General features: G+C 38.8%; 2 protein-coding genes across 6 annotated transcripts in view; one reads left to right on the top strand and one right to left on the bottom strand.

Moving 5' to 3' along the window:
- The window catches only part of pex5la (peroxisomal biogenesis factor 5-like a), a 112,182-nt gene extending 106,124 nt beyond the window's left edge, over positions 1 to 6,058 (top strand). For all 3 annotated transcript variants that reach the window (XM_038715815.1, XM_038715814.1, XM_038715813.1), the window contains one exon: positions 325 to 6,058. In XM_038715815.1, coding sequence (XP_038571743.1) covers positions 325 to 526 — 202 coding nt within the window. In that variant the 3' untranslated portion in view covers positions 527 to 6,058. The remainder of the gene's footprint in view (positions 1 to 324) is intronic.
- Positions 6,059 to 6,141: 83 nt separating this feature from the next.
- Positions 6,142 to 21,006, bottom strand: part of usp13 (ubiquitin specific peptidase 13) — a 33,389-nt gene continuing 18,524 nt past the window's right edge. For all 3 annotated transcript variants that reach the window (XM_038715809.1, XM_038715811.1, XM_038715812.1), the window contains exons 12-21: positions 20,780 to 20,933; positions 20,091 to 20,265; positions 19,797 to 19,885; positions 19,128 to 19,250; positions 15,763 to 15,786; positions 15,206 to 15,349; positions 13,193 to 13,362; positions 11,919 to 12,108; positions 9,493 to 9,577; positions 6,142 to 9,116 (exon numbers count right to left, since the gene is read on the bottom strand). In XM_038715809.1, the coding sequence (XP_038571737.1) occupies positions 9,020 to 9,116; positions 9,493 to 9,577; positions 11,919 to 12,108; positions 13,193 to 13,362; positions 15,206 to 15,349; positions 15,763 to 15,786; positions 19,128 to 19,250; positions 19,797 to 19,885; positions 20,091 to 20,265; positions 20,780 to 20,933 (1,251 nt within the window). In that variant the 3' untranslated portion in view covers positions 6,142 to 9,019. The remainder of the gene's footprint in view (positions 9,117 to 9,492; positions 9,578 to 11,918; positions 12,109 to 13,192; positions 13,363 to 15,205; positions 15,350 to 15,762; positions 15,787 to 19,127; positions 19,251 to 19,796; positions 19,886 to 20,090; positions 20,266 to 20,779; positions 20,934 to 21,006) is intronic.

The raw sequence follows: 21,006 nt of genomic DNA, 5'->3' as shown, positions 1-21,006 counted from the left end.
TAAAATGCTAATTTTGTGTGTGACAAAAGCCTGTTGAGCTTTAGAATATTAGACACAAAACTATGTGAGTTGGCAAAAAAGACCATAGCATTCATGATGCCCACCACCTCAACCAATAACATGACAGGAAATGCAATGATAGCAGCGATATCATTTAGTTGAAGTTCATCCTATTTGAAATGCTGGTGTGAGAGGATGTCTAATCATTCCAAACAAGTGAAATCACCAGTTTGGGTGTACTATGGGTGCACAGGGCCTGAGTTGGGTCAACCCACACGGCATGCCCTAAAACCAAACTGATTCCTGTTACTGTTGCTTCCCCAGAGAGGCGGCCAGGAACTTCCTGACTGCATTAAGCCTTCAGAGGAAAAGCCGGAGTCGCCAGCAGTCCCACCAGGTGATGTCTGGAAACATCTGGGCTGCTCTGAGGATAGCTTTATCTATGATGGACCAGCCCGAACTCTTCCAGGCTGCAAATATTGGTGACCTGGATCTTCTCATGCGGGCCTTCAACCTAGACATTTGAGGAATGGAAGGTAGTGACAATAGCGTCTCCCCTTTCACTTACTCTTACTCGATTTCTACCCAACAGCCAAAAGCCCAAAGTGCACACATCAGAATGGATTGGATCTGATGTTAGAGACAATAGTGTAGTTTTTATGCACGTCAAAATGAACTACAGTTGCCAGAGTTGTTATATTTTTCGCCCAAGTACGTTGGAGTGAGGACAGGTTCTTCCAAGTGCTTGAAGTGACTGCTTTGTGATGGATTTGCACTGCAATTTGTGATTTCCCTGAAGAGCACAAGGACGGGCAAAGATTGTATGAACAATGCCTTAGAGAACACATCAATTAAAAACTGACTCATCCAGTGGAACAGAGCTGAGCCAGGACAGAGAGACGGGCAGACAGACAGTTTGAGATTCTCACAGAGGAACCCTCACATGCTGTTTGCAGAGAAAAGATGAGGTCTTGAGGAAAAAAAAAGGTTTCATTATCCAATTACTTTCAAAGACACAAACTCGTCTCACACTCCTGAAGGATGGATTTAGCGAGCAAATCATAAAGACTGCACCATATGACCTGGAACTACAAATTCTGTTCCTGGCTTGTTTTCATCATCTTTCACTGGAGAATGATACTGCATGCATAAGCATTTTCATAAATGGATTCTTGTTTAAAATTAACATACTTTTAAAAGTTTTCCCTTTGCACTTCAGACAAACAGATAACTTCCTCAACCCAAGTGGAATGCGCAAGCCAAGTTGTAAAGCCTTACTCAAATGCATGCGAACAAAAACATTTATTTATACTATTTTTATGGCAACTCAACAACACTAAGCCATTTCCAGACTGGTTTTGATTCCTTTAAATAACTGCTGTCTTCTGAACTTGAAAGCTTTCTGAGCCGTTTTGTTGGGTTTATTTTTTTTTTGGTATTGGCTCCTAGCTTCTCTTTGTTCCCTTTATGCTGACTAGCTGGAGAAATACACAGAAAAGCTGGGCAACGCGGATCTGTAAAACTTTCATTAGTGTAGAAACTTCAAGTTTCTCATGTGAAAAAAGCTTTTACAGGTCTAAAAATATCTCTTTAATCTTTACCTTGTGGGCTGGCTTTAGTAACGTGTTCCTGACTGTATAAATTTCAGTACAGTATAATATTACAGGTAAAAGATGTGTAGCTGCAAGCCAAGACCTAAGAGAGCTTGGGGTATTTCCAAACGCAGCCATTTGTGTCTTTGCTGCGACTCCACAGTCAGCGAAGCTCATACATTTAATTAGTTCAGTTTGCCTCACCCAATCATGCATGATTTATATATTTATGTAAGCTTAGGCAGAACGCCGCACATATTTGAGAAGCTATTTGCTTTACCACCTGCACACTCATATCAACATTTAATTATTGTGCATCCACAAAACACATGATTGTAAGGGGCCAGATATTCCACATAATTATTCTGCACCCGTCAGAAGCCAAGCTTTTTCTTAAAACAGCTTCACTTGCATCACTGTTGCTAGTTTGAAAGTCACTCTGTGAAGTGAACATCACGTTCCTCATCGTGCAACAGAGTAAATGATAGATAATCTGCTGTACTGTATCACTCAGCACCTTGATGTTTAGCAGGTGTGTCCACATTCTGGGTGTGCTGTCGAAAGTACACTTTTTATTCTTAGATCCTATGCAAAAGGTCATGTTTTATGTTGCCAATCAGTTTGTCCCTGTCTGCCTCAATGGACGAAAAAAGGAAGTGGTGATTCTGTACTTTGAAAGAATGCTATCAGGGGAACGCAGAGACTAGTACGAGAGCCATTCATCTTCCCAACTGCACAGCTTTGACATCATGGTATGTATAAGAAGTGCTTCTTTAGGAAACTGGGGGAAAACAAAAACAAGTGTTCCTGTTCAAGAGAGAAACATGACATGTCAATGATTCTGAAAAATACAGACACCATCCACCTAAAATGTAGCCTTCAATGTTTTATAACCCTGTTGTATAGTGATGTGTCTTTGACCTCAGTTGCACCCCCCAAATTCACTGTCAGCTTTGCTATCAGAACTCTCATTTTTAAGCACATAACTAGTTAAACTGTTGTCGAAGCAAAGACATTAATATGTTAACCATTCGTGGTACTTTCAATATATTGAGTAAGATGATACTTCAGGCTGAAACAGATGAGTAGCTACTGCAGTCAGATACATTAAAAAAATGTTGGCAGAGAGTCTCTGTGGCCAACCATGATGTATAATAGATCAAGGAGGCAGAGGAACCCAGTGAGACAGAGCACATATGTGCCTGCTACTAACAATCTGCATCGGAGGGGTGCTGACAGTGGACTCCATAATGGCAAAGGCAATGAGGCCAAAGCAGAGGTGGATGTGAAAATGTATTCACTATGAGAGACTTTGTTACGATAAAAACAAAAAAATTCTAATCATTAAATTAGTAAATAAATTATTTTCAGCTCTGCTGGTAGCATGGCTTTGTAGATCAAAATGTTGGTCTGTCAGTCCACCATTTTGGTTCAGACCTTCAGACTGGAATATCTCAGCAAATGTTGGATGAATTGCTATCAAATTTGGTACAGATGTTCGTATTCCCCAGAATGAACCCTACTTACTTTGGTGATCTTAAGACTTTTGCTCTAGCGCCACCATGATGTTGACCTTGTCTCTTTTTTAGTAAAACTGCAATTAAATGTGGTAGAGACATTCTTGCCCCACTCAGGATGAATTGTAATAACTTTGGTGATCCCCTGACTTTTTATCTTGTGCCGCAATCAGGTCTTTTAAATCAAAATGTGTCCAATACTTGGGTTTCTAACTGAATACATTTCTAATTAATTACTTTGTCATCAGCCTCAGCTAGACTGCTTTGTGTTGATTAGCAAATGTTAGCATGCTAGCATTCCCAAAAGTAAGATGGTGACAATGACATACTGTACATTATACCTGCTAAACATCAGCATGTTAGCATTGTCGTTGTGAGCATCACTAAGCTTAACCTCACATAGCTGCAGACTCTTAGTCGCGATTGCATCTATGTTACAACTGCACAGCTGTATCAGCCAAGTGTTTGTTTCTGTTAACATCCACCTCAGTCACTTACAGTGTATGTGCTAACGCTGCCAGCTAGCACACTTGGCCAGCATGTTGAGCACTGTCTCCCATGGATATTTTATTTGTATCAGATCAGTCTCAGCATGTCCAAGATAAGCTTTCATCCACTTTTTTTTCCAAAACCCATAAACCCACCTATTAGTCAAAGTTCCCTGAGAGATTATTGAAAGACATTATTCTTCAGGCCAGTATCCCTCCATTTTAAAATATGAACACATAATCCGTCCATGTCCTCCCACCTGTCTTTTCTGAACTGTAGAAACTCAAATCATGTCTGTGAAATTGTGATTTCCAAATCAACACTAGCTTTCTCATGATGTTCTAGGCCTTTGCTTTTTGCATTTCAAGATACTGTAGTAATAAAAAAACATATTTTTTTAAAGAGACATTAAATCTAAACTACTGCGTACATCGTACTGCAGTACACTGAGATAGGATGCCTGGTGACAGTTTTCTTTGTGTAGAACCTACCTACTACTGTACCTTCTCAGGTGAACTGAACTAGCTTAACGCATGCTCCTGAGGAACAGATCGAGGTTGATCGCATGCTAGATCCTCTACATTTTATTTTTTTGAATGCTATTTTTATTTGTATGCATGAAATACAAGGAAGCTCTCTTTCTCTCCCACTAACTTATAAAAATGAAATATATCATGAAGTTTACTTGCAATATTTCTACAATGCACTTTTAAAAGCTGTAACCTTGACAAAAAGTGATGTATATATTCAGTATATTCTACACAAGATGCTTTTTCTTTTCATAGAACTAGCGAGTGTGCAAGGCTCAAGCAGAGAAATGAGACCCTTGAGCTTGAATACTGGCCCATTGCTACAACTGGCTAATAGGTTATATTCTGTAGAAATGTTGTAATTATGACTTCTGCAAATGATAAATGTACTGTTAACACTTTCAATAACCCCAGCCTGTAAAGTTATGTGTTGTTACCAAAAGCTTTTTAGTGTTGAAACTTGATCATGCTTAAATTGTTATGCACACATTCATAAATATACTGTGAACTATTAATAGTTATTTAATGTTATAATGTTATATACTGTAAAGCATCATAGCTTCATTAGTTCTGGTTACATATGTAATGAGAAAAATCAAGATCAGGTAAAAAACATTTAAATCAATGATAATACATTCATTACCAATTTTACACAGCTTTAATCAAAATGATTTATATATGGAGACCCAAGGTGTAAAGACTCATCTTAATATTATGGGTAACAGAGTGTATTGCAGGTCATTTTAGCCAGTTATGTGATTGGCTGTCTGACCAAAGCTTCAGCCAATTACATTAACTGTCTCTGACCTGTTTGCCTGGATTGATAAAGCCTTTATGGTGAAATGTTATGAAAAACATATTAGTGAAAGTGCAATAAACTAAAGATTGCAGAAAGTTGCAAAAAAGAAACAATGAAATAAAATTTGAATGAAATGAACACAGAATGAAATTTCAGTCGTTCATGGTTATGTTAATGTATTTGGTTTGTATTTATTCATAGTATGATTTACTTCATATTATCATATTTCAAAGTTTCAGCAGGGTTCAGCTAGTTAAATTAAACATTACATATGTAACAAATGTAATTTAATACCTGTTTCATGATCATTTCAAGTACGGAAGTATGATGGAAAACCAATATGGCCTAGAATAATTATATCACATTTTTGCAGTACTTCACTGCAGTATATAACAATAATTTTGAAAAACTATTAATTTATTTACATTAATTACTTTGTTTTTGTTAAAAATGACACTTGCCCATTCTGAGACAATGAGCTTCCCTGTTACAGTAGCTAGCAGTAATCAGTGTCTACAGGTGTTATCACACCTCTTCTTCATCTGTCGCAACAATCCCACTTAGTTTATAGGTATTATAGCTACAGTAGGCAAGATGAAACATTCAAGACCTTTAAATACCGTCTAAGGCCTTTTCTTTCCTGAGGAAACCAAGTTAATTTTCTTTTTTAAGAATTTTCCAGACGTACAGATACCCTGTATTTATGCCTTAAATTTTGAACACACATATAAATATAAAGCATTTATTACTTTGTGAACGTGGTAATAATTCTTCTGGCATTAAAAATCAAGTTCTCACATACTACAAAAGCATTTAAAAAATGTTATTTACAGCATCATTGGTTGGGGTTCAAAAAGGTTATCAGTACATCTATGCATTGTCTTCACTCCTTGAATTCCACATGTGTACAAAGTTTGTTCTGGTTTATTTATTGATGCATCAGACATGTATGAATAAAATGATATTTTGATGAATGAACTTAGAAGTTATATACTTTATATACATTAATTCATTTATTGAAACTCCTACTATAATGCATATTACTCTCCCTGTATAATCACAAGGAAAGCATTAGCACCTTTGAAACGTACAATATCAAAGTAATCTTTTAAAATAAATGGTTGCTATATATTCTATGCTCTTGTGTCTTTATTTTCCTAAAAGAAAAAGTCACACTTGAAGTGAAGGTTTTGTTCATTCTTAAAGAAGCCAAGTCTCAACAAAAGGTGTAGTTTATTAAATTATCCAAACCTTATAAGTAAACAGTGCCAGTGAGTATACGGTTTTACTCTATTCACATACACCTAAGCCATATTTGGATAAAAGCATACATTACAAAAGTCAACTTAAAATAATCCCTTCAGGAAAACTATGTAATGAAAACTACCAAATTGGCACAAACTTATTTGCAAAAAGGCAACAGAGTAAAAACAGGTGAAGAACCTTTTTTGACATTTAGTTAAATGAAAAAGAATAAAACTCACAAAAGTACAATTGTACAATCCAAATGACTAAATGTCAACGTCTAGTGCACATGCTGACAGCTAAAAAGCTTTTTTGTGACAAACTGAACCTTGACGTTTTAATAACGTAGAGGAAAAGAATGGAAGAGACCAGGCTGGAGGGAAAACTGAAACAAAAAAAAAAGACGATAACGTTAAGGGGGGGCGGGGGCGACAAAGGGTGCAGAGAAATTAAATTAATTGCACAGAATATCTAAAGACATGTTTGACCAAACATTAAGCACTGATGAAGAGCAGAAACACTGATTTTACACCAGGGTTTTAACAGGATACATTTGCTTTCTGAAAAATGTACCTTTCATAGGAAGAACGGCAGAAACACAAGACTTGCATAGAAAGAGCTTTTAGAATTCTCCGCTGCATAGACAATGAATGCTGCAGCATTTTATCAAGTAGTAACTAATGAAGATGGGAGGGGAGAGACAGTGTTGTTAAAGAGGAGCGCCGCTGAAATGTGGAATTATTCTGTAAAATGGATATTTATCTGAAAGCTTCCATAAAGATGTTTTTGTCTGTAAAGACATTAGCCCTCAAGGAAAGACTCCTTTAACTTCAGCATTACCTAAAAGGACAGTCTTATTCTTTCACTACAATAGATATGCAGTTCTTTCAACCCTCTTAAGAAATGTCAATTTTTGACAAAGGATTGTCCTCTCCTCTCACTCTGTTAAGGCATCCACTTAAGCAGAATACTTTAACACTCAGAATGTCTATTTTCAGCAAAGCTCCCCTTTAAAATATGCACCCGAAGGGTGCACCACTGAGTGCAGATTCACCAAATGCAGTCACCAAACTGCAACAGTTTTTTTCTTCAAAACACTTTGTAATATTACACTGACTTTATGAAACCAGATTCAGGTCCAGTTCCACATAGCTTACATGTTTAAGAACATCAACCCAAATACTGAGATGTTGTTGACAGTCAGAGGCTGTAAATTCACAAATATCTGACAAACAAGCACATAATATTTAGGTTGAATCTGTCTGGCACATTATGAACATATCGAGTAGATGAATGATTAGAGTACAGAGTCGGTGGATAATCCAGCATGAGGTTATAGTGACTAAACAGCAAACGGCCAGTTCTACGTTCACTGTGGTTTCTGAGTCTTAAAGCTGACCAGGAGGAGTTGGTTGCAGTGAGCACCATGAAGTTATACATTCAGCACTGCAACATGTCTGTCAGTACAAGAACGCACATTTGAGAGGAGATAAAAGGTCAGCTTTTATCATACATTAGGTAAGAGGAGATTTGGTTGAGGTGCATGTATTGCTTTAGATGTGAAAACAGTTCAGGTGCATAACTGAATTAAGTGACCTGTAAAAAGTGGCGACAGGTCAAGGAAAACATTCATTTTAACTTTTGGGTCATAGTCTAAATCTGTCAAAGTGAGAACCAAACTGGACCGGCTGCAGCTGAGAGTTAAAGTTTTGCCTTAATGCAGATATTTTGCAGTTTGAGCAAACACTTGATGAAAGAGGTTCACGGCAGGATTGAGGACTTCTATTCAACCCAGATGTATACTGATGATTCGACAGCCATCTTAAAGTTACCACAGTTTCGCTTATATTATGCATCAATCATCAAACTGTCAACTCTTTGTAGACTGGCCACTTCAAAGATTTACCAGCTCAGCAGTAATTAAACTGAAATTTAATATATCACATTCAATTGCTTATAGCTGGTCCACTTTAATTCCTTCAGGTGCTTAATAGAAACTTTTTTTAGTCAAAAAGTACTTTCAGGGAAGGAAAAAATACTTCTCTCTTGATATCTCAGCCAGTGTACCTTGGAAAGTTTCTCATTAAGAGGGACAAACTTGCACGTCATCTCCAGGTAAAACTGGGGCAGGTTTGAGCCATTATTTAGCCAGTATAACCATATTTTTAACTATGTTAACATCTATTCATGGCTGCATTGGTGCTATCCTTCAGTCTGAAACTTGTATTCAGTCAAAGGTTGTTGTTAATGTCTCTGCGTCCAACCAAAAACAGTTTAATTCTTGATAAACTTTCAATTTCCTGTGGATGAAAAACATTATTTTGTATTTCAGTGTAAAATGCAAAGCCACCAGCAGCAAGGTAATTTCATGTTTGTTGTTGCAGGTTCACAGCATTTCCTTGGCAGTGAAGCACTCCCATTTTAATACACATTTACAAAATGTACCACTTTGAAAATACTGGCACAGTAGCTGAAGGCATAGAGAAGGAACAATCAGATTTGATATGTGACATTATTTTGTGAACAGAGCACTCCAGAAGTAGAAATTGCACACATCCCTCTGTACTTTGACACTGTCAAGAAATTGTCTTTTCTTTAACATAAACACTGAACATTTAAAGCATAACGTAACACAAATGCACAAAAAGCACATTGCTTTCCCTTTCTGACCAGAGTTCCTGGTTGCTCCTGAATCCATCCAGGTGAGGCGAGCAGCTGGTCTGAGAGGTTACTTCCATCGTTTCCACTGTGGCTGTTAATAAAGTTGTCTGCCAGTCTTCGGGGTGAACGACTGCGGTTCTTTAAAAGGTTGCACGGTGGAGGGGGAGGGGGGGCAGTAACTTTAGTTTAACTGCTAGACAGTCGATGGTAAAAGTAGATGTAGCCTAAGTCTTTTGGAGGCCTTTCTGACAAACACACTTTGTGGTCGTTGTAGATCACCCACCTACAGGAAGAGAGAATTTGTTGTTTTATTTCAGTATGAAATGCTTTCAAAATGTCACTTCTTTCAAAGTGGACTGTTATGAGGACAGACAAAATGGGTCAATTTATTTTTTTCCCCATTCAGTCTAAAAAAAAAAAAAAAGAAAGAAAAAAGAAAAAATGCACTGTCCCAACGAGCTTGAATAATTTATTTTCAGACTTCTGGTGGCAAAAATAATGAATACAACAAATAATTTCTTTTTTTCCTGAGATGACTGATATAAAAGTAAAAACACATTCTATTTGTGTGATTAACAGGAAGTCCCTCATTGTCATAATATGCTCAGTCAGTTTTGTACCACAATCAACTGCATGAATGAAAACTGTGTGCAACTCACCTTCCCTCCTTTTTGATGTGACAAACATAATGTCCAGACATTGTGGATGCTCCCATGTGGCTGATGAAAGCAAAGAGCTCATAACCTGAAAAAGGGAACATCCTGTTACAGTTTGCTCCTCAGTCCCTCTCTTCAACCACAATGTTTCATCCCTGGCCCTCAGCATTGCACTCTGTCCCTTTCTCTGGCTCTCCACTAGATGCCCTCAGACTTTCCCTCTTTTCCCCCATCACTGACTACACACCTGTTCTCACTTCCCTCATCAGCCCTGCAGTTATGTGGCCACTCCGCCTGCTCCTCACCTGCAGCTAATGCTGTGTTACAAACTGCTCGAAATTCGGAAATGTCCAAGTTGAAATTTCTGACATCCAACCTCAAAGCGTTCCAGGTGCATGATGGTGCATGATGGTGCATGACACCAAAAGTTAACGAAAAACAAGGCTGACTGTGACAAACTGATGTTTATTAAGAGAGTGGCCCAGATTAATAGTGTCGTCATAGACGCAGTGCACTAATAAAGAGTTATGCTATATTTACATACTTGCTACAGTTATGCTATAAAATATAGCAAGTATTGCTACAGTTATACTTTATTTACATAATGGGCAACAAGACCAGGGAATATAAGTGTACTCACCGACAGGTGAAAATACCAAGGGCAACACTGCACGATTAAAGTTCAAATTTATTTAACTTTTGAGGCAAGAAGCGGATTGCCTTTGTATGTGAAAAACAGCTTTATGTCATAAGTCCGTTTTTGTTTTTTTTAGGAATACAGGGGCCTATGCAATCTGTTTTAATTTCTGCCAGATTTTTTCCCCGATTCCATGTTTTCCCATTTTATATAACTGAATTCTGTGTTTTACAATTTAAGCACATCTTGTCATCAGAAAGAGTGTGTATTCATGCGGCAGATTAATACCATTTCAACAATTCAATAAGAAAATATTACAAACTGAATCAATACCAATAATTTGATGTAATATGCAAATGTGAATTTAGAAATATTCCAATATAGGCATATTATGTATGGGGACAATTCACAATAAATGTATTTCAACAGAAGAATATTAAAATACTATTTAATAGGAGACAATTCACAATTAATATATTGTTATATTACATCATGTACTGTGACTTGTCCCCTATCAAACAGGTTATTCCTTGACACCCTCCATATAGTGCTGAACACACAGTCAGTGGGTCTGAGGAAGGCTACTCTTACGTGGGCAGCACTCCTACTTATTTACAAAGCTTGACGGATGTAGCTTTTAGGTTGTTGGAGGTCGGGAATTTCAGAGTTCTGAGTTGCCTGGAATGCAGTATAATTCCCTAATCATTCACTCACCATTTATACCAGCTCACTTCCCTTGTTCACTGTCAGTTCATCCTTTTTGCCATGTTCCTAGATTTTGCATTCCCATTACCTGACCTATATCTGGTCTGCCTGCCTGTTACCTGTTGGTTGCCCGTTTGACATCAGCAAAGTTGGCTTGTGAATGGAAGCCTCGCTGCTTTTGATTTGTAGTTTACGTTTCATGGACCTGTATCTGCCTGTATGGCAAGTAAGCTCATTTATGAACAATAAATCATTGTACCGCACCGATGTGCCTGCTTCATCTGCATTTGGCTCAATTCCCGATAAACCCACCCTGACACATCAAGTCACATATAGAACGGATTTAACAACTACATTTAGTAGTAGGCTTATACCATCTGTTACACATCTGTTTCAATCATGTCAACAACAGGCATTCATCAGCGTACAGATGAGCTGTAGCTATTAAGACTCTTTTAAAGCCTCCGCAAAGGTCTAGCCAGTAAGATAAAATGACTGAATAAAACTAATCAAAAAGATGAAACATACAGCTATATTTCTAAATCGTTCAACATTAATTTACAGATTTAACAACAACTTTATTGTTTTTTTATTGACATTTGTTTTGTTCCAGCTGCAAGAGCACACTGTTTACCATTATGAACACTACACAAACAGGATAATTTTGTGGCAAGGACAGTTCAGAATATGCTTCTGCGCAAATAAATTACAAATAATGAAAAACCAGAACGTCTGCTAATGGGATTTTATGATTTTCACCCACAATTTTGCATGGTTGTTGTTTAAACACCACTGGTATGCAAGGATGTAGATGCATTATTACATTGTACATATTTTTTTGTGTTTTGCGTTAAGAGTTAAAAAGCTCCTGAATCATGTTTTTAATGCCACTGTGCATAAATTTGGTCTGGCAGAGCAGGTCAGTGCCCAGGAGCACCAGAGGACACTCTGTATCAGCGCAGACATGAATTGGAGAAGAGGGTAAACTGGCCTGTGAGAGTTCATAACATCTAGGTGAAACTAAAACATCTGGAGGCAGAAAACATCCCCTTTCTAAGCTTACTCTTAATTGTACTCAGTTACTCACGTCCTGGTCCATCTTTGACTCGCGGCCCCGAGGTATCTCTGTCTGGGGACAGCGTGGAGTCACTGTGCGAGTTGGCGTTGGAAAAAGCGTTGTCGTTGGGCTCTGTGTCAGCCATGTCTGAAAGGGCGTCACTCTCCTCCTCCTCCGGATGGGTGAAGATCCAGTCGAGTGCTCGCTCCAGGTTATTGTTCTGAAACAACGGCTCAAGGTTACCACTTAATCTCACTGAAAGTCCAAACCAAAATGCCTTTAATATACCAGTGTTGACAGAAAATGTCTTTATTGTTGGATTCATACAACAGTATGAACAATAAGTCAGTTCAGAAAACCTTTACATTTGCACTGTAGGAGGATATCTCCCTCTCCTCTGCTGCAAGGAAACTGGTGCATAATATTCTAATGACTCAAGCAGCACTGTCTTTTCAAAAATACTAGTAGTAACAAGGAAATATTAGCTGTGCTAAATAAATATATAATCCAAAATAGAGGTGCGATTCCTTGAGAATGTCTGTCTTGGTTGGCAAGTGAAACTGCTTGCTTCTTGTGTCTATCCCAGTCAGGTCACTGAGGTTGAAAAAAGTTCCTCCTCCTAATTTTGGGCCGATAATAAACCGGCCGTGAGACCCCTTTCTGCTTCACACCTCCATCCCCCCTCATGAGGAAAATGTGTTAATTTCTTTTTCACTTCAGCAACATCATGGATGGCAGGGAGTTTGGTGACATTGAGGATGATAAACAAGGAAGCCTGGTGTCTATTTCTGTGTCTTAATAACAGTGGGCTAGGATATTTTTGCTGAGGGTAAATATGAAACACAAAACGTGAGAATCAGGGGGCAACTCACAACAAGTCAACACACTCAGAATAAGCGCCACCCACAGAATTCTGACTTTCTGGAAGTGGTGCTCTTTCCTTTGTCAGTTCGGTACTGGCACACACTAGCTACCCTTCCTTTTCTCATCATTCAAAACAAATTACTTTTGTCCCAAACACAATATATCACTTTGTGTGCAGCAGAGGATTTCAGTCTCAGGAGCAGGAGATGTATTAGACCCACGGTGTTTGCAGCAGCAAATGAAGGAACTTAGGTTGATAAACAATAAACAGATAACTCTTTATAATGTTAGAATAAATGTTGAGGATTAAATATATGAATAATCTGCTGGCAGAAACAAATTATTAGAAGAAAATATATGCCTTGTAATAAGTCTTGGAGCCAGCTAACGGAGAAAACAAAGTTAAGTGCAAACATGAACAGAGTAGGCAGAAGACTGACCGTGGCTTTGAGTGCCTGGATGCTGTGAGCGCGGGGGAAGCCCATGGAAGTGAGGATGGCGATGCTCTCCTCAGGGGGTGAGTTGCCTAGAAGTGTGGCACCCATGGGGCTGTCACTGGTGGAGGGACCAGGATCCATCATCGAAGGCAGAGTGAGAGGTTCTGCAAAGTCTGATAAAAAAGGGAGAGAATAATGAGATGCTGTAGCTCTCTATTTATTTTTAACCCTATATGTACACACAAAGCCATATATATTAAAATTCGAACACAGTAGAGACACAGGCAACTGCTTACATGAAATACTTCTTAGTACATGTCTCTACAGCAATCAAGTGTTTTTCTGTAAGTAAAACTCATTTTAGAATTTTCTGGGAAGTTCATGTCATCAACATCTCTGACTATGGATGATCTAGTGAGTATTTTTTTAAGAAACAAAACATCTTGAAAGGTGAAACACAGATCCATGATATTACTGCTGTTCGGAAGAATCCCCACAGGAGGAACGTAGCATGAATTTACATCAATTCAGGAAGCATCCTCAACTGAGAATACAGGCTTTGTTTCCAAGTCAACTGCAATGCTTTGAGCACTTTCAACAATTTCTAATGAAAGTGAAGAGACCCTCAACCTGGGAACAAGGACACTTTCACTGTAATTATCTGCTGTTGGCCATAAACAGAGCCTTCATTACTTGCCATAAATGAAAATGCACTTATCTCCCACTATCGTCTCTATCACGCCCTCCTTGTCTCGTGTCCTTTAGATTGCCCATAACACAGTTTTTATGCGACAGGGAGAAGCCAAGTAGTAAGATAACTGAACAGTGTATATTTGCATGTTAAGCTAAATTATTGTTAAACTGGTTGTTATTATTTAATTTCGAACATAAACTTTGACAGCTTCAATCTGTCTTTCAATCTCATCACAGCCTTTATTAAAGTTTATATGAACTCTGGTCCTGTTCAGTGAGGCTTATTACTGAATACCATGCTTTAAGTTTACCTTTGTAAATGTAACAAGTTCACCTCAGCCAAAAAGAGAGTTATGTTCTAAAAATGATGAAGTGAAAAGTTAAGTTTAAAAAAAACAAAAAACAAGTTGAAGTAATGCTAATGTGAAGGTAAAGAAACCAAAGAAATGTGGGGGAGGTATAAGAAGTAGTAACACTTGTACAGCAGTCAGGGTCAGACGCTTTTGAGCCTGAATGCAGCCCATTTTGCAGATGCATTAAGACCATTTAAAACCTAACAGGCAGAGGGCTGCTCTAATTTCCCTCCACTGTAGAGGCCCATTAGAGCCAACCAGGGAAATAACAGTGACAAGAGTCGACGCCTCAGGGGAACATCTCCACTACTGAGAGGCTTTATAAGAGAAAGTCGGCTTACAAAGTTTCTGATGACATTCTGATCACACACAGACATACAGAAATAAACACCTGCAGTACACAAAGGGATGCAAAGTCTGACACTTGCAAAAACAACTGATTGTAATGGAGGAAGTGGAGATGGAATACTTCTCGCACTTTGAATTACCTTTGCATTTAAAAAAAAAAAAAAAAAAAAAAAAAAAAAGGTCCCATACAAATAAACGTGCCTTGGCTTTGTATACTTGCTGCAGTTTTTTTTCAGTAAAAAAAAAAAATTATAAATCACTAGCTTCACATGTGAGCTGAACATCATATGACTGCTTGTGTTGCTTTGTGAAGCAGCAGACCTTTCTGAACCTTTCAGCAACACTTGGCTCTACTGTAAACTCTGTCCATTGAAACAAACACTGAAGTGACCTTCTTTAACACTACCTGCAAACACATCACATTTTAATTTACGGTAAACTATGAAAAAGTGTACACACTTTTCTTTCTGTTGTACTGTAATGCCTACATCTTCATCATCTGTGTAGTGTTTTCATTAATTTACTTAAAGCTGATAAAAGGCCTTAATGAAAAAGTATAAGAATTTGTGTTTCTGGATCTCTCACTACTTTTTTTCCAATGAAGGCAGTGAAGTTTCCTTACCAGGCTCCTCCATGTGGGCTATGATCCAGTTGAAGGCCATCTCAGGGCCCATGTTGCCTGTGTAGTAGACCGCCTTCCTACAGGCCTCCAGCGGAAAGCCCATCTCTGCCAGCTGCATAACTGCCACCTCGTCTATTTCTGGAGCTGGGGACACAATAAACTAAAACATCAATAACTAAAACATAGCAGTTGCTGATTCAACACAACCAGTAACCTTCCGGTTTAAACAACCAAACAGATTTGCTGTGGCTCTCTCTTCGGGTCTCATTAAACAAAGAGACCAGAAAAGAATCACCCCAGGGGATGCTTCTTTATCGAGGGATGATTTATCAAGGAGAGAAATGAGTCTGGCTAAAACAAGAAGAGCCATATGGAAAAGTAAAGTTTGTCTGGAGGTAGAGAGCAGCTGCAGCACCTGCTCAAGTATAGCCCCATAGCATTCATCACTATTGCTTGGTGACCAAAATACATTTTCCCCGGATATGACTTATATAAATGTTACATATTCATTTACATAGTACCGTAGTAGTAACTGAAAGGAGAAATGAAATACTCACAGTCTATGGAGCCCATGGAGTTATCTGAAAGAGGAGAAGAAACTTATTTTAGGTGACAGCACACAATGAGATCACTGTTTGTACTTTCACTTGTAAGAATGTTAAACAGTTAAATATTACAGATAACAGATATATAAGATATTACAGCAAATCAAACTAGAGAGAATTATCCAAATTTTGGGTTGGTAACACCATGGCAGGATTTTCCCGCTAAGGGCCCCAGAGCAAATGTTAAGTGCTGGGTCCCTTTCTCACCCATCTCTATGCATTTTGTTCAGCATTCCTACTAGAATATTACATTTTACCCAGGTTTGCTGTGTGGTGGTTTGATTAGTCACAAATAATTTAGGAATATACACAAGATCACCTGAAATAATGAAGGTCTGAAAACTAGATTTTGACCAACCTCAGAGTGAGACTATGTAACCTTTGAAAGAAGAAATAAATTCTTCTTACAAATGAAAAATTGAATTCATAACATCATTCTTCAATTCAATGTAAATGCTGAATTGGTTTGCTGACTTTGCCTCTTTTCTACTTATGCTGTTGATAACACTATTTTCGAACATTTACCATAGTCCTGTAATTGTAACTTCACGTCAAAAATGATATAGGCTCACTTTATTGTGCGGTATAAAGTCTCATATGGGTGTCCCTTTACAGACAGGGCTGATTCCAGTTAGCTGCAAGCTGGGCAAAAAACATGTTTGGCGGGGGCCTTGTCACCACCTGCGGTGAGGAGATTGATCGACCCCCACTGTTCCCAAGCACTGCAATCACAACTTGAGAGAGTCCCGCTCCCTTTAAACAAGCTTGATTTTTGTGATGCCTTTCCAATTGTGTTACTTTGGACAGTGAAATCTTAGCAATGTCTGCCACCAATACTCATTAAGGAGACAGATCCATAAATTATTTGAAGATGCTGGGTAAGAATAATCTGAACAAAAACATGTACACTGCTGTTTCATTCCCAAGTCCTCATTTACTCTACATGGACTTTTTTTTGTCACCAGTACTTTACCGGAGAGTTTTACACAAGGCAATTTCTTATGTTTTAAGTACTTGTAATGACTCAATAAAGTAATTTGCAGTTTGTTAAGTTTCTTTGTCTTGCTCACTCATGCGCTTCCTCCCGCTCTCTCATATTTTCATTGCATCAACAAAATTATAAAACAGATCCTTGCACACCTTTTTCCACAAAAAAAGACTTTTCCCATTTTAATTTCGAAGGAGACGAAATGATTAGCAAAAAAACCAAATCAATATCTATATGGTTTGAGCAGTTTTAATGGTTTGCTTTGTGCTTTAGAAAAATGGAATCACAAAAAGGCATGATACATTTTTTCTATCTTCCATTATCTTAATGGCCTGGAATCGTTGAGTGAATGGATGATACACAGGCCAATAAGAAATAATGTGATTCAAGCAGCATACAGGAAAACACGTTTTTGCGATGCTGTGTAATCAATGAGAAGCACTGAAGCCTTTTGGAAACAGAAGGGTGAGCAATGATTAATCGCTGCTGATGCCAGCCGGGGGATAATGGGCCGGTGGTTAATCGACAAAACTCATCATATAAATGAGAAATAAATAAATCAGAAAATGTATTGAAAACAGCACATCATTTCCTCTGACCTCTTTTCATTTCACGGTTTAAACCACATGACTTACACACTGGTACTTGTTTTAAATCCCTGTATGTAGAGAGAGAAGCTCAGACAGAAGTCAACATGGGGCAGGTGCGAAACAATTCAAACGACTCTACTGCCTCAAACTTACTACATCCAAAAAACATTTACACATATTTTCATGCATTCATTTTACTGTGTAGCTGCGTAGCTTATTGCTGTCAGATATGCAGTGCTGCATAAGTAAGGTAGTTTCAGCTCAAAGAAAGGATGCTTTAATGTGACTTTTACGTATACTGCAATCTTCCAAGAAGCCAATTCCATGTGTTTGGAAGTCTGAGATAGCAGGTACAGCACAAAACATGCAGTCCTGAAATATTAAAGTTCACTCAGACAAACATGTTCAGACTTTAGTTTCGTCCTCCGACTTTCCTGTCCTGAGAAAGAGCCAGCTAAAAAATTCTGTAAAGCTCTCAGAAAAAAAACCCTCCTGTGTCTGCCAATGTGTGAATCACAGTAAAGGCTGCTTGCAGATGTTACTGTGTCTTTGCTCCTTGGACCCCTTTTTGTGAGCTTGAGACAGTACAGAACACTTTGTGCTTCACGCCTGCTAAAATATTAAGGAGTACACTGATAAGTTGATGTAGCTGAACTTTGCAAACGACAAAAGGAGGACTAAAAGAATAGGAATTACAAATCACAGAGGAGACAGAGACAAAAAAAGCTGAACAAAAAGGAGGGATGTTGTAGTTTTGGCCTTTAGGAAGAGAGGCCGATAAAGAGGCTCAAGTACACTGTACGTTATACTGGAAATATCACTAAGCAAGCAGTCTAATGCAACCAAGTATTGAAAAAAGTAACAACAATACTGCTTACGCTCAGGAGCCTACAGTAGGTTATTCTCAGAGCAAAGGGAAGTCCATTACAAGGGGATCTCATTAAATCATTAGAACTGTAAGACTTAGCCACACTGTGTACTCAACAACTTTTAGTAATTGATTGAGCATGCCTTTCCTATGGGATTCAATATGCCCTTAAGAGAGAACTTGGGTGGCTTTGAGCAGAACATCATATTAAAGTCAATTTCACGGATCATTTGTCTCAGTCACAAAAATACCCTACACCTCCTGAAAAGGGTGCAATCCGATATATACTGTATTATATATTAAGAGGTCTTTCTAATATTCTGTACACTTTATGTACAGTATATGATTAGAGTGGAAAAAAACAAGTGCTCAGGGAAAACAATACCCTTTAAAATTAATAAGAGGACTGTGAAATTTAACATGAAGGGCCAAAAACGCCCCCAGTAGTTAAGAGTCGAGTATTTGCATTCACACATGCAAATACTGCAGTAAGTCATGTGATGTCATGAGTCATGTCAGTCTAATGACCAGGGGATCCTTCTCAGTGAATTCTGGATGAGAACAATGGAGCACTGTCTGATCTGAAAACTGGAGAATATCTCTGAAGTAGAACCAAACGTTGCCACCAATGATTATTTGCAAATATGTAGTAGAAATTAATAAAACACAAAATGTCAGGTTAAAAGAAAAAAAAAAGAAAATGTCTTTTACGTTATCCTAGTTGTAATCCCAGAGATGCCTTGCTAAAAAGTACAACAAAAGGTGTGTTATACTAACCGACATACACACACACACACACACACACACACACACACACACGACCCATTCCCACTTTAATCCACTCTTTGTGTAAAATACACATGTTCCATACCTCTAGTGTCCTCAGGTAGCACGATGGGAGGCATGAGGTCAGGCAGCTCCTCTTCACCCGCCTGCAGTCCTGTAGCCCGCAGCCGGCTCAGATCCAGAAAGTCTGGAACATCTATGGCCAAGTCTGTACATAGAGGAGACAAATAATATATCATATCGGAGGAATGCATTGACATGGATGGTGAGCTGAGCCTGTGCTTTCCCCCGAAGTGTGTTTCCAAAAGCATCTTAAGGCGACAATGATCTTAGCCCATAGAGGAGCGGCAGTCTTTTTTTTTTATCAAATCATTGTTATATTTGCTGTTTGTGTAAGTGATGCCACAAAACACGACTGATGGTGGGCCACATAAAACTCCAAATATTATACTGAAGATCACGATTTATAAATATCAGTTTAAACAATTACAGTTAACCTTGCAAAGCCAATTTAAGACAATCTGGGTGAATTTTGGCGAATTGAAAGCTGCAAGAATTACAGGAGAAGCCAAAAATGTACTTAAGCAGCAGTTTCACCTGCTACTGTACATGCCATGAGAATTTCAGACTGATGCTGCCCTCTGCTGAGCATATACAGTACTACAAATACTTATAATTAAGAAACAACATTGGTGGAGGCCAGTAGAAGACCCATTTAAATCCCATTAATCAGCGAAGGGAGACAGACAGTTACCTAGTTTCTTCGGCACCCAGTCAACCCCAAATGTGAATTTCTTGATCTGCAAAATCAGATACTCTGGGAAGGTGGAGAAACGAGAAGTTCTGCAGAGGAAAATAACATTTTAGTATCTTCAACCAAGTCCAGTTGCCCTTGACCTGGATGACTGAGAACCTTCACAGACAATTAAGATAAATTTATGAATACAACTGATTTTAATTTAAAGATATGTGGTAAAAAAAAAAAAAAAAACACTCATTGTACAGAGTAGTCATTACAGGCTCAGGAACAGGCGGCCCCTTTGCTTACTTGACTCCGGCTGACTTGGCCTGCAGCGCTGAGCTCCAGAAGTCGGGGACGTTCTCAGGCTCTGTGAAGGCCTGCAGGCACGCGGTAAAGGGGATCCGCGCTCTTACCGGCTCAGGGGGAGCCCGCATGTTCTCCTCAGCGTCCTTCCGCTTGGCCTCGTACACCAGCAGCTCCTCTGGTAGAATGACAAGAAAGAACACTTTGAGCGGTGCATAATTGATCTAAAACACCCCACAGTATTCAGTATTTTGAGAGAAATCAATAAATAATTTGAAGTGTTAATGTACCATTCAGGAGGGCTGCTCACTAAGGTCACATTTGTTTATTCTAATTATACAAACATTGTCACAATTAAAAGGACAACATTACAATAACATTAGCTACCGCTACATATCCTTTCAATAACACATAGCATTTGTCATATAATATCTTATGTCAAGCCAAGAATGTGTATGCAGTCACTTTTTCTTTCTGAACTACACAGCTCTCAGTCAGGACCTTCTGTGCCCTTTCAGAGAAGGACCTGCTGTTTCTCCCAGCGGCTGGAGCCACCTGAGCCCAGCATCATGCCAGCTGTACCGAACAGAAGCAGCTGTGGCTTCCTACTGCAGCTGAACATGTTTTGTGTGAGTGAGTGAGTGAGTGAGTGAGTGAGTGAGTGAGAGAGAGAGAGACGGGAGCTCCTTTACCTCGATTCGTAGCCGCCTCAATGGGGGCTGGCAGCTGGATGCAATAGTCCACCCGCTCAGTGTAACGAACTCGACGAGTCTGGCAGCACTGAACTCGCTCCTCCACCAGGAAACGAAAGACGTCGCTTGGATTCTCTGAGCCTGCACTGTTCCTCTGTAAACACAACAACATATTGGGAGGATGAGAGAGTGGGTTTATATATCAACAACAAAATCAGGCCATGAGC

This window comes from Micropterus salmoides, unplaced genomic scaffold (genome assembly GCF_014851395.1).
Source record: "Micropterus salmoides isolate LMB-PRFRI ecotype aquatic unplaced genomic scaffold, ASM1485139v1 Ms_hic_scaffold_13, whole genome shotgun sequence".
Classification (NCBI taxonomy): Eukaryota; Metazoa; Chordata; class Actinopteri; order Centrarchiformes; family Centrarchidae; genus Micropterus; species Micropterus salmoides.
Note: the sequence above shows the minus strand (reverse complement) of the source record. Positions and strands in the feature narration are given on the sequence as shown.